At 39.9% G+C, this 14,428-nt stretch overlaps 1 protein-coding gene across 5 annotated transcripts in view; it reads right to left on the bottom strand.

The window, feature by feature from the left end:
* The window catches only part of TNPO3 (transportin 3), a 92,388-nt gene that overhangs the window by 50,464 nt on the left and 27,496 nt on the right, over nucleotides 1–14,428 (bottom strand). For 4 of the 5 annotated variants that reach the window (XR_006787648.1, XM_045855658.1, XM_045855661.1 and 1 more), the window contains 3 exons: nucleotides 10,750–10,950; nucleotides 9,720–9,793; nucleotides 7,939–8,095 (listed from right to left, as the gene is read on the bottom strand). Coding sequence is in view for 4 of the 5 variants with exons in the window: in XM_045855658.1 (XP_045711614.1) it covers nucleotides 7,939–8,095; nucleotides 9,720–9,793; nucleotides 10,750–10,950 (432 nt within the window). In the remaining variant the exon portion in view is untranslated. Of the gene's footprint in view, nucleotides 1–7,938; nucleotides 8,096–9,719; nucleotides 9,794–10,749; nucleotides 10,951–11,899; nucleotides 11,962–14,428 lie in introns of all 5 variants that reach the window. The other variant, XM_045855660.1, reaches the window with a different exon arrangement.

Below are 14,428 nucleotides of genomic sequence, written 5' to 3'. Positions count from 1 at the left end.
AACAGAGGATCAAATCAGTGTTTCAGAAATAAAGAAGCAGAAAATACCCAATCAGAACAGCAAAAAGAAAAACAGAATTCAAAAATACAAAGACAGTTTCAAAGACAGTTTAAGGAGCCACTGTGACAGCTTAAAGGGTACCAACAGTTGCATCATGGGACTGCTATAAGGAGAAGAGAGCAAAGAATCAAAAACCTATTTGAACTGTACTGAATTGAAGTGGAATAAAAAGTAACGACAGAAAACTTCCCTAACCTGGTGAAGGAAATAGACATACAACCCAGGAAGCACAGAGTTCCAACAAGATGAACCCCAAAGAGGCTCACACCAAGACACATCATAATTAAAATGACAAAGGTTAAAGATAAAGTGAGAATCTTAAAAGCTGCAAGAGAAAAGCAGCTACCTACAGTGGAGCTCCCATAAGACTGTCATTGATTTCTCAATAGAAATGTTGCAGGCCAGAAGGGATTGGCACAAAATATTCAAAGGGATGAAAAGCAAGGATAAACAACCAAGATTACTCTACCTAGCAAAGCTCTCATTTAGAATCAAAGGACAGCCCTGGCTGGGTACTTCAGTTGGTTAGAGCATCATCCCATTACACCAAGGTTGTTATACCAAGGTTGCAGATTTGATCCCAGGCCAGGACACATTTAAGAATCAACCGGAGAATAAATTCTGGCCAAGATGAAGGCTTAGGTAGAAACACTTTGCTTCCTTGCACAACCAAAAAAAGGATAACAACCAATTTAAAAACAATAAACAATCTGCCCTGTCTGGTGTAGCTCAGTGGATTGAGTAGCCAGCCTGAAAACCAAAGGCTCACCGGTTCAATTCCCAGTCAGGGAACATGCCTGGGTTGCAGGCCCGGTCCCCAGTGGGGGCCACGTGAAAGGCAACCACATATTGATGTCTCTCTCCCTCTCTTTCTCCCTCCCTTCTCCTCTCTCTAAAAATAAATAAATAAAACCTTAAAAAAATATCCTTACATATGCTATGTAGAAGATACTCACTTTAGATTAAAAAACTCATACAGACTGAAAGCAAAGGGATAGAGAAAGATATTTCATGAAAATGGAAACAGAAAAAAAAAAAGAAATAGGAAAAAAAACTGGGCAGCAATACTTATACCAGACAAAACAGATTTTAAAACAAAGGCTTAAGACCAAGAAGGACCCAGTAATTCCACTGGGTATTTATCTGAAGAAACCCAGAACACTAAATCAAAAAGACTTATGCAGCCCTGGCTGGTGTGGCTCAGTGGACTGAGTGCTGGCCTGTAAACTAAAGGATCGCAGGTTTGATTCCTAGTCAGGCCACATGCCTGGGTTCCAGGCTAGATCCCTAGTAGGTGGCACACAAGAGGCAACCACACATTAATGTTTCTCTCCCTTTCTTTCCCATCCCTTCCTCTCTAACAATAAATAAATAAAATCTTTTTAAAAATCTTGAAAAAAAAAAAAGATATATGCATCCATATGTTCACTGTAGCATTATTTACAATAGCCAAGATATAAAAGCAACCTAAGTGTCCATCAATAATAGATAAATGAATAAATAAGAAATGGTGCATATATATATAATACGACATGACTCAGCCATGGGGAAAAAAATGAAGGGGGTATAAGGGGACTAAATGGTAATGGGAAAATAATACAATAAAGGGTAAATAAAATAAATAATGAAATCTTGCCATCTACAAAACATGGGCAGACCTAAAGGGTATTGTGCTGAGTGAAATAAGTCAAACAGAGAAAGATAAATGCCTTTTGACTTCACATATACGTGGAATCTAAAAAACAAAGTAAACAAGCAGACCAGAAACAGACCCATAGATAGAGAATATTTTGAAGGTTGCCAGATGAGAGAGGGGTTGGGAGACAAGTGAAGAAGGAAAGGGATTAAGTACAGATTGTTAGTTACAGAACAGTCATAGGGATGTAAAGTACAGCATAGGGAATACAGTCAATAATATTGTGTGTTAGATGGGTATTAGATTTATCAGGGTGATCACTTCATAAGTTATATAAATTTCTAACCACTGGGTTGTATACCTGAAACTAATATAATTTTGTATATCAACTGCAATTGAAAAATTTAAAAAATACTAAAAAAAGAAGAATGGATCCATTTGAATAGATTAGAAAAGTAAAATACTAGTAAGAAATTGGGATGGAATAGGACCACTAAAGAGAATGTGGGGGAGATAGAATTAAAAGGCTTTAAGAGGACTTTGGTACCTGATACTATAGCCAAACAACTATTTTTCTTAGCAATTATGTACTAATTTTATCCTCTGGTTCTGTAACATGACAAGTTACATGACAGAAGTATAGACCTTCTTATTAGATACCACAGGGATATATTTTTCAGATTCCATCACAACAAATCAAGCAATCAAGTGTGCCAATTATGAGGAAGTGCTACGTCAAGCACATGCTTGAGAGCCCAAGTGGCTGCTGCACTTGACCACTGTGGCAGTAACGATGGCGTTAAGGACAGCAGTGTTGACTGGATTCTCCTGACTTCCCTTGAGCACTTACAAAAAGAAAATGACAAGCTTAGGTTCACTGACCCTCAGCTCAAGGCACAGTCTGAGAAGCAGAAAGCTTCTGTAACAGCTGTAAATGAAGCTCTTATTTTTGGTAGTTACAGGGCTGAGACTCATACACAAAATTTAATTGCGTGTCTTGCTGATTACAAGCAACAGTTAAATTTACAATCCCTCTAAGTTTCTCATATGAAAGTTAGGGACTGTTAAAGAATGGGATTCTGAAGTGTGGAAAGTAGACATCTGGCTGGACCCTAATGAAACTGACCACCTTAAAGCCCCAGGTCACTCTGACTCTCCCTTACCAGGGGAAGAAGCCTGCCTTCCAGTGTCTGAGAAGACTAGCCCTCCTCAGCATGAAACCCCTGTAACAACAGATACACCGAAAGGGGAGGCCCATTCTCTTTAGGACCTACCACAACCAGCCCCTGTGTCACCCATAACTAGAGTCACAACTCAGCATGTACCAAGGGCACAGGTACACGCAGGAGGAAATAACTCACGTACCAAGAGAATTGTAAAACTTTGCTAATACGTATCTGAAGAAACCTGGGGAACATATGTGGAAGATTGTCTAAGGGTGTTAAACCAAGGGAGGCTGGTACCAGACTAAACCAAAGTCATTCATATGAGTGTACTTCCTAGAGATTCTAGGTTTCATGAGTATATGGAACCTCTGGGAAACACCAACAGGAAAACCACGGTGTAAACATCTAGGATTCTGGAGCAAATTTATGCCTTCTTCTGCAGGTTAACTATTTTTCTTTTAGAAGCAGTTTCTGGCTTTGCTACTCAGCCCAGGTAGAGACTGAATATCTAATGATGGGACATCAGGTGATCACGTGGTCTGAGCTTCCCATCTCAAACCAAGTCTGTCTGAACTACTTTGCCATAAGGTTGGGCCTGAGTAGCAGCAATCTGTCATCAAATGGGCACGGTTTATAAGACACTAAGTTCAGAAATGTCTGGAAGGTAGCCCTGGCCGGTGTGGCCCAGTTAGTTGGAGCATCATCCTATAAACCAAAAGGTAGTGGATTCGATTTCCCAGTCAGGGCACATGCCTAGGTTGAGAAGGCAACCAATCAGTGTTTCTCTCTTGCATCCATGTTTCCCTCCATCTCTCTCACTCTCCCTTCCCCTCTTACTAAAATCAGTGACCATACCCTAAGGTGAGGATTAAAAAAAAAGAAAGGAAGGAAGGAAGGTCTGGAAGATACAAGCTATATGAGAGCAGGTGGCTCAGATTCTCTCGACACCAGCTCTTTGTACATTGATTTACCCGCCTCGATCCATCTCCACAGCCTCCTGGGGTGTTCCTTACAGTCAGATAACTGAAGCAGAAACCTCAAGCCTGGATTACAGATGGGTCTGCACAGTATGCTTGGACCGCCTGCAGGTGGACAGCTACAGCATTACAGGCCCACTCAAGTGCCTTAGTGAAGGAGTGCTGTTGAAGACAAACCCCCCTACTGGGCAGAACTTGCATATTTTCTACTTGTTTGTTACACCACTGCATAGGAGTTTAAATGTATGTAGAAGAGTGCATATGGAAGCTGTGTGTCAAATGAGAAGGCCATGGCTGGTTACAGATTTAGTGCTACTCAGCACCAAATTTAATCTCTTAGACTACTCTATAACAATGGATCTAGGCTCTTTGAATATTTTTTTTCCTGTGCCAGCTAGCAGTAACTTTTTTTCCAAAAGGACATTGGAAGAAACTGCCAAAGGAAAGGGGTCCCGCTTCCTGATTCCAGTGAGCTCACTTGGCAGCCTTCTGCAGAATATGCAGAAGGAATCTGCTCCCCAGACTCCTAGCTCCTCTGGTGTGGGGCTCTTGCAGTGCACTGGCCAGCAGTTTTCCCCACAGTCTCCCTCTCCCCATCCCCTACCAACAGTTTTCTAGTGAAGTGCTTCTGGCTCCTAAGGAATGTACAGTAAAGTCCTCATTTAAAGCTGTTGATGGGTTCCTGGAACTACAGAACAATGTATGCAAAAAAATTTCATCACTGGCTAATTGATATAAAGAAGAGTTAAGTTCCTAGTGTGCATCTCACCAGTTTTAGAGGAAAATGTTGTCGAATGACACAACATTACTGAAGGACCTGCTATACAACTTCTCCACCACTAGATTCAGTGCGCTCAGCTTCTCCAGTGTCCACAGAGCACAGCAGCCAGCAGCCTCCCCTGCTATTCCCACACCCAGATGCTTTTGTGGCAGAGTACCTCTACTGAGGCACTTCCCCAGAACAGTTTTTCTGGGCTTCCTGGAAAGCAGATCTCTAGCAAGTTCAAGAGGACAGATTTCCAGCAAGTTCAAGAGGACAGATTTCCAGCAAGTTCAAGAGGACAGATTTCCAGCAGCGTGCAGCACAATGGCTTCTCTGCCAGGGCTATGCCCTCTCCAGTACCCACTGGATCTAAGCCCTGAAAGGGGGATGACCTCTCCATTCCTCGGAAACTCTATCTCAGCCTTGGGGCTAATGACTGCCCCAAATTTTTTTCTCTCTTTGTTGTACTGTTTTTGTTTATAGCCTTTAGAGCTCTCTTTATTTCTTACTAGATAATCCCTCATTACTGCAACCTCCTGTTAGAATTAATCATTCTTTACATTAAACATTCCCACCTATTACTGTGTACTTTCTTTCTACTGATTGGACTAAGACTGACTTTAAATGGAACCAAAGACTAGCTTGACACAAGGAGGTAGCAAGATAAGTATGCTATCTTTAGAAAAAAAACTGTATTTATAATTATAGAGAGGGGAAGGGAGGAGAAAGAGAAACATCGGCTGGTTGCTGTTCACATGCCCTCAACAGGGACCTGGCTGGAAACCCAGGTAGGTGCCTAGACAGGGAATCGAACAGCAGCCTTTCAGTCTGTGGGATGATGTCCAATCCAGTGAGCCATGCCAATCAGTGCAGTATGTCATCTTTTTGTATTAGGAACCAAAAAAGTTCTTCAGTGGCCAAAGTTATGGCATTTTAAGCATCAGAAGAATGATTTCGGTGGAGACCCTAAATCAATGAAAATCAGTGAGACTGGGCCTCTGTTCAATATAGGTAAATGTGCTTTGCCTCCTCACGTAACCATAGAAAGAATTACAACTAGACCTCAAAACAAGTAACACCTAGAACTGTCAGAAAATTGAGCCGTATGGAAGTCCCGACAACCAAGGATTTAAACAAGACAAATTCATCCAGATGGGTAGGAGAGGCAGAGACATGGTGTGGTCCAGAGATGTGGTGTGCTGCAGGTAGACAGCGGCAGAGGAAGGGGCGGTCTCACTTTCACATATGGTAGATAAAAAATTGGGAGGGATACCCTGGGAGTGAGCAATCCCAGCCCCAGGCCAGACCACACAGCCCAGGGTTCCAGTGCCAGGAAGACAAATCCCCGTAACTTCTGGCTCTAAAAACCAGTGGGGGCTGGGGTGGCAAAATAATCTGCCGTTTTTCAGGAGACTCAGCTTAAAGGGCCCACATGGACTTAAAACAGATGCAGACCCACCCCCTCTGGGATTCAGTACCAGGACAATAGCTGGAAGGGCTCTGGTGGCACAGGGCGAGTGTTGGGCAAACCTCCAGAAGCCAGGCAGTGGCACTGTTCCCTCTTCGAGCCCTCCCCTCACACAGAGTCACAAAGTGGTGAAACGGGTTGCCCCACCCTGCCAAGTACCTATGGCTTTGCCCCACGCAACATCCAGGTGCCTTTTCTACAACAGGCCACACTACTAAGACAGGGAGTCAAAGCAGCTCTACTTAACACACAGAAATAAACACAGGGGGCTGCCAAAATAAGGAGACATAGAAATATTGTCCAAATGAAAGAACAGAACAGAACCCCAGAGAAAGAACTAAACGAAACGGAGATGAACAACCTATCAAATGCAGAGTTCCAAACACTAGTTATTAGGATGCTCAAGGAGCTCAGTGGGTATTTCAACATCATAAAAATGATCCAATCAGATATAAAAGTTACACTAATTGAAATAAAAAAAAATTGCAGGGAACCAACAGAGAAGAGGATGAAGCTGGGATTCAAATCAACTATTTGGAACACAAGGAAGAAATAAGCATTTTATCATAACAGCAAGAAGAAAAAAGAAAAAAAAAACCGGAATAGTGTAAGGTGCCTCTGGGACATCTCCAAATACACCAACACCTGAATCAAAGACAAGATAGAAGAGAAAGAGCAGGAAATTGAAAACTTATTTGAAAAAATAATAAAAGAAAACTTCCCTAATCTGGCAAAGGAAATACACATACAAGTCCAGGAAGCACAGAGTCCCAAACAAGCTGGACACAAAGAGGATCATACCAAGACACATCATAATTAAATTGCTAAAGGTTAAGGATAAAGAAAGAATCTTAAAAGCAGCAAGAAGCAGACAATTATCTACAAAGGAGTTCCCATAAGACCGTGAGCTGATTTTTCAAAAGAAACTTTGTAGGCCAGAAGGGACTGGCAAGAAGTATTCAAAGTAATGAAAAAGCAAGGACCTACAACCTAAATTACTATATCCAGCAAAACTATCATTTACAATGGAAGGGCAGATAAAGTGCTTCCCAGCAAGGTAAAGCTAAAGGAGTTCATGATCACCAAGCCATTATTGCATGTAATGTTATAGGGCCTTACTTAAGAAAAAAAAGATCAAAACTATGAACATTAAAATGGCAACAAATTCACAACTATTAACAACTGAATCTAAAAAAAACCCAAACAAACAAACTAAGCAAACAAGCAGAACAGAAGCACAGAAATGGAGATCATGTGGAGAGTCATTTGCTGGGAGGGGGAAGGAGGAGAATAGGGGGAAAGTGCAGGGATTAAGAAGCATAATTAGTAGGTATAAAATAGACAGGGGAGTGTGAGGAATTAAATAGGAAATGAAGAAGTCAAAGAACTTACATGCACAACCCATGGACTTGAACTAAGAGGGGGGATTGTTGGAGGGAAGGTGGGATACTGGGCAGAGCGGGTCAAAGGGAAAATATTGGGACAACTTTAATAGCATAATCAATAACACATATTAGAAAAAAGAAAGAAAAAAAATCCTTGAGTCCATAATAGTTCCTTCATAAAGAGAAAGCCAGAAAAAAAAAAGGTAACATTTGAGATGGCTTTAAAACAAACCCTTATTTTGAAAACATTAAATTAAAAAAGAATTAAGACATCCTGACTTTCTCATAGGAACTCAGAAGATTGCGAACTACTATGTAGCAGAGTGAATTATACAACTAATAAAACACTATTTACAAGCTACAATGAAATTAGCAAGGCAAAGAAATTTTGCAAAGAAAGCTACTTCACAATTATGAAACTGAATTACAAAATAACCACCATGGTTTCTGCCCCTAGGCAGTTAGTATTTGAAACCTACTCACCAACAGAGATACCACTGTACTAGAGTAGAAGGCCAAATCTTCTATAATTTCTGTGCGCCGGTTAGCTCCAATTCGTAAGGAACGACTGTGTACTTCTTCAGGCAACACTGTAAGGATCTCCAGCAGAAAAGGCAGAGAAGTTACATCATTGCTGTATCTAGAAAAGGAGAGACATAAGTTATTACTTAGAGTCAGAAAAAATACAATCATATAGGCTAACAGCAGCCATCAGAATAACCTATGACAACAAAAGCAGCATTCTCACTGTTAAGAAGAAAAAAATAAATTTTTAAAGGGTAGCTAAAAATCAACATTTTAATTTGCATAATCTCTGACCCAGCAATTCCACTTCCAGAAATTTACTTTTTCAAAAAATCTCATAAGAACATACAAAGATGTATACTGCAGTACTTTTTTATAATAGCAAAAATATTGGGAAACCATAAAGGTCCTTCATAATTAAACAGGATTAAAATGGTTACAGATAATTATACAACAGAACATGTATTGCCATTATAATGAGATACCTATCTATGTCTCACAGGAAAAGAATCACAATGTATTAAGTAGAAAAAGTATATGAAACATATTACATATGAGTGAATAAACACATATATAAGCATATGTATATTAAACCATGTACGCACACTCTGGCCAGGTTGCTCAGCTGGTTGGAGCATCATCTCCTACACCAGAGGGTTGTAGGTTCGATCCCTGGTCAGGGTGTGTGTGAGAGGCAACCAACTGATGTTTCTCTCTTACTCTCTCTCCCTGTTTTCCTCTCTCTCTAAAAATCAATGAACATATTCTCAGGTGAGGATTAAAAGTAAAATAAAATATGTATGCACCTATTTATTTTAAAATGCTTAAAGGAAAGTCTAGAGGGATATATAGTCAATCATTAGTAGTTACTATGAAATATAGGAATAAGGAGAAAAAAAGGTGTTTGTTTTCTTTTTACTTTGAAATAAAAAATAAACTATCCATATAAGGTCTTCAATGACATACTGTGGTTGGAGGTAAAAAACAACCACTTTGTTAAAAAAATAATTTCCTGACCAAATGCCAAAATGCAAACAAGTATAAAGATTATCTTGTCAAGAACATAAGGAAATGCTTTATTTAAAGAAGCAGGCTCCAAGTATCTAAAAATAATATTGTCCCTTTGGTAGACATGAAACACACCCCAATCAGTAAGAATATATACTCCTAACAATTCACAATTAAATATCACCTCAAACATTCTCTAATATTTTTATAGAACTGCTGATATATCAGTGGGAGTGATCAATGAGGCAATGAAAGACTTTGCTGCAGTTACTTTAAGTGATACGTGTGTGCATGTAAATTATGAGGGTGTTTTTTTTTTTAAGACTTTATTTATTTACTTTTAGAGAGAGGGCAAGGGAGGGAGAAAGAGAGGGAAAGAAAATACATCAATCTGTTGCCTCTTGCGCACCACCAAATAGGGGCCCAGCTTGCAACCCCGGCACATGCCCTGACCGGAAGGAAACAGGCAACCTTTTGGTTTGCAGGCCAGCACTCAATCCACTGAGTCACAGCAGCCAGGGCTATGAGGGTCTTGTATGTTCCAGATGACATATTTCTGTAGTATTTAAATTTTAAATAATTTTCCTTTACCTAACAAAAGTTAACAATAAATAATTCCATGTTAAGAGCCTGGGGAAACAGTTCAAATGTCTAGCTACTGCTGACAAATTTCTCTGTGTAGGTTAACAGTAATCCCAAATGGCAGCACACAGTCAATGCAAGTCACTTACTTTTCCACCAATGTCTGTACACATCCCTTCCAGGAAGGCATCTGTAGGGCAAGGTCTGCTATTGCTAAAGCCAGCTGAATAAGGAGAGAAATTAAATAAATAGAACAGGGGAACAGAAACAGGGTTACCATCAATATTAATTGAAAAGCAAAGAAACTAAATTCTTCCACACAGTATGACAAGACTGGCACACCCCTACCTCCTGTGACCCCCACAACTATCTGTATCATATAAACTCTTCCAGGCTAGCTACAAATTGCTGGGATTTAAAAGGTAACCTTTGAAAATGAAAAATAAAAAACAACAAAAAGAAGAAAAAACAGGCTATAGATTTTCCTCAGAATATATCAATACTTACTTTCATTTGGCAATACTGTAAAACTTCATGGACAGATAAATCACGCTTTGCCAAAAGGCCAAAGCTACTGACCAAGTCAGCCCACTGACTCACTCAAGCAATGGACTGCCATTTCCGTTCTCTTTCCATTTCTCATCTTGAAGCCTAATGCAAAAGCCTCCTTCCTCTTCAAGGGCACTTCCGTGCCAGGCAGAGAGAACACATGTGGGTGTGTATTCACTGAAGCTTCCAGTTTCCCTTCCTAACATTATTTCCTTGTCTAGGGGAGAAAGGTCAAATGCTCTAGTTCACTGTTTCATTCATGACACTTTTATTAGCCAATCAGTCCAGAAAAGATGTCTTTTAAAGGTAACTAGGTAGACCTCTGGCCCAGAAGAGTGCAGTGTTTTTATCATCTGCAATTTTAACAGAGGGGGTGTTTGTGTGTGTCGTGCACTGGCTGCCCATGGAAACCTATACTCACCTCCTCCACTTCCAGTATTTAAGTTAGTTTGAAATCAAATGAGCTCTAAGATTAATACAAAAGATTTAAATTTGCACTTTCTATCCACTTACATGAATACGTAATAAAGTCGTTAACATTACTTCACAAGGCCCAGCAATGTCAATCAAAATTAACTTGATATCCAAATGGTCTTAACAAATTTCCCTAATGAGAAGCATAGGACTTACCTGTGTTACAATGACAGGTGACAAGTCTTTCAAGTTCTGGATATGGGTTAGTAATGAGTCCCGTAAAGAGGCATGAGAGTCTGTGGGGAGCTCATAAAATGAGGTCTGGATCTTCATTTTCATGGTCTGTGCGGCAAAATAGCATGATTCTACATCCTGTCGGATCTGTAACAATTGGTCTGAAATTTCCCATGCATGAACCTGAAATCAGATCAAACAAAATGGCTTAAAAACTACTTTTCTAAATTTTAGTATCATACAACCTCAATACATATAAACATATGCAGATGAAAGCATAATGAAAGAAAAATCTGAGAAGCTAAATTACCCAATAAGTCAGTCAATACTTCAAATTCTACATTTATAGGCCTTGTTCAACAAAAATATTACCTAAATTCTTCTGACTTATTCTAGGAAGCTATGAAAGTTATCAATTGAATCAATAAATCTAAACCTACTGATTAGAATCATTCATTGTGTAGGGGGAAGAGTATAAAGAAAAATGTCACAAAAGTTTCTACTAAAACTAAAATGTCACTGTATAATTTTCCAACCGTAATCTATAGGTTGGATGTTTCTTCTCTTTTTCACTTAAAAATAAATAAGCTTTGTTCACTTTGAGAATTGAGTCTGGAAACTATTTTAATATATCAATAAACAGGAAACTATATTTTATACTAGTCTCAGTAGGCTTATATTTCAATCTTTAGTTCCTGAATAAAACCTCAGAAAAACTATCTCAACCCGAGTGAATATCTCACATAATTGAATTATTTTTTTATGTATTTCTATTTGGCAAAGTACCATATGCTACTAAAATCATTTTCACAAGAGAAAATAAATTTATCTACAGAAATAATAAATAGAACAAAAGCATACAATTTGGTCTCTAACAGCTAATCATAGTTAGAAAAGGGAGTCAGTCCTATACTGAAAGATAATTTTGAGAATAAATCAAGCAGTATACAACAGGCAACTAAGTAACAACTGATAAATTCTAAAGCATCTACACCAATTCTACACCAATTCTACACCAAACTGCCTCTGCATGGGAGAAGGCTAAAACAGACTAGCAACGATGGACTGAAAAAAAATTTCAATCTCAATTCAGGAATAGAGCCAACTGCAAAGAGAAATCACACAGATTTACCTAGTCCATTTTTTATGAAGATAGAGCACTTCACGAGTAATGCATTAGTGAATCTTCAAGACCTTTCCAAAGATAAACAGGAAGTCAAGGAAGAGAAAAAGGTAAAATAAATGGCCTGTACAAGTTCCTAAAGTAAATCAAAAATAGAGACCTTAAAATTCACCACAGATTTCTTAAAATAAAACTTAGCTTTAAATCAATAAGCTGGTGGAATATACTGTAATCATGAAACATTAACTTTTTTCTAAATAAAATGTTTTATTACCTTTTTTGGAATTTGTACACCAGTATATCAAAAAATCTTCTAGCCACATAGTTTTTTATTTTTCCCCCAAGACTTTATTTATTTTTAGAGAGAAGAGACCAGAGGGAGAAAAGGAGGGAAAGAAACATCAATGTGAGAGAGAAACATCAATGAGTAACCTCTCTATGCACCCAGGCCAAGGACCAAACCCGCAAGCTAGGCATGTGCCCAGACCCAGAATGGATCTGGAGACTTTCCAATTCGTGCCACGATGCCCCCCAGCTGAGCCGCACCACGTATGTTAGAGCCCGGCCACATAGTTTTTAATTATTCATTGTCCAACCAGTAACCCCATCACATCTGCTACTTACCTGTCCATCAAAATATATTTTGCTCGCCCTGGCTGGTGTAGCTCAGTGGATTGAGCGCGGGCTGTGAACCAAAGTGTCGTACGTTCGATTTCCAGCCAGGGTACATGCTTGGGTTGCAGGCCATAACCCCCAGCAACCACACATTGATGTTTCTCTGTTTCTGTCTCTCTCTCTCTCTAAGTGAATAAATAAATTCTTTTAAAAAATCTAAAATATTTATATATATATACTTATATATATATATATAGCTCAAACTGATACATTTTTAAAAGATTCTATTTATTTATATTTAGGGAGAGAGGAAGTGAGGGAGAAAGAGAGGGAGAGAAACACAGATAAGTTGCCTCTCCCATGCCCCCAACTGGGATGGCCTGCAAACCAGGCTTATGCTCTGAAGGGGTTTGAACCAGCAACCTTTTACTTTGCAGGACAATGCCCAACAACTGAGCCCCACAGGTCAGGGCTCAAAGTAATATTTTTTAAAATAATACCAAAAAGATTCTATGAAGCCTTGGAATCTCCATAAATTCCCTCATAAAAACAGAGCCAACTTCTGCTCGAGATGGAGGTACTGGCAGACATGGCTCACCTCTTTGCAAAACCACATCAAAATTACAACTAAAATATAAAACAACCGTTGCTTGGAACCATCTGAAATCAAGCTGAATGGAAGTCTGATAACTACAGAATTAAAGAAACCACATTCATCCAGACTGAGCAACCGGCCCGGCAAGCTGGTGCCATATCTGTGACTCCATCAATCTGGCTAACACTGTTTAACCTGTGTGGGAGATCCCCAGAGACACTGCCCCACCCAGCTTAGGCCCACCCAAGCTTCTTTTCCACATGAATGGCTGGTCTTGGCTCATGCTTCACAATTTCCTAAATCCTCTCAGACAAGTAATAGCTGGCATCTGTGAGCCCCAGGCCACCCCCTCCCCCACACTAACAGCACCCAGCCTACATTCACAGCTTGGCTTTGCTGGGAATCTCCAAACAAGTAGCACACGTAGCAGCCCTCTGACTGCTTTATAGCTCAGGCAAGATGGCCCTGGGCAAAACACAGGTGGGGAGCTGAACTTGGCCTGCACCACCTGGGAAACCCCAGGGCCAGCACACCCACTAGACAGCTACAGATCATGCTGGAGTGCCATCACCCTGCCCCTGCAGAGCTGATCCTTTATGGATGGTGGAGGTCGGCCATCAGTAGTCACAGTCAGTCTGTGCAGGTGACTGGACTGGGTAAATCCTTTCCACTGATCTGCCAACAGCAACCAAGGCTCAACTACAAGAGGAGGGTATACTCAGCCCACATGAAGGGCACACCTCACACACCTTGCTTGGGTGATAGGGGAGGCTGTACCACTGGACCCTACAGGACACCTACTACATTAGGCCATGCAACCAAGACACAAAGTCAAAGCAGGTCTACCTAATACATAGAAATAAACACAGAGAGGCTTCCAAAATGAGGAGACAAAGAAACATGGTCCAAATGAAAGAACAGATCCAAACTCCAGAAAAAGAGCTAAACAAAATGCAGCTAAGCAATCTATCAGACGCAGAGTTGAAAACACTGGTTTTAAGGATGCTCAAGGAACTTAGCAAGGACCTCAGGAGCATAAAAAAGATCTAATCAGAAACACTAATTGAAATAAGAACAATTAACAGGGAAACAACAGTAGAGTGGATGAAGCCAAGAATCAAATCAATGATTTGGAACATAAGGAAGAAAAAAAGCAATCAGAACAACAAGAAGGAAAAAGAACCCCAAATATGAGGATAGTATAAGCAGCCCTGGGACAATTTTGAGAGGTCAACATTCATCTCATAGGGGTACCAGAAGGAGAAGAGAAAGAGTAAGAAATTGAAAATCCTCTCGAAAAAATAATGAAAGAAAACTTCCCTAATTTG

The sequence above is a fragment of the Phyllostomus hastatus genome, unplaced genomic scaffold (assembly GCF_019186645.2).
Source record: "Phyllostomus hastatus isolate PE091 unplaced genomic scaffold, TTU_PhHast_1.1 phas_scaffold_114, whole genome shotgun sequence".
NCBI classification, from domain to species: domain Eukaryota; kingdom Metazoa; phylum Chordata; class Mammalia; order Chiroptera; family Phyllostomidae; genus Phyllostomus; species Phyllostomus hastatus.
This window is presented reverse-complemented; position numbering and strand designations above follow the sequence as displayed.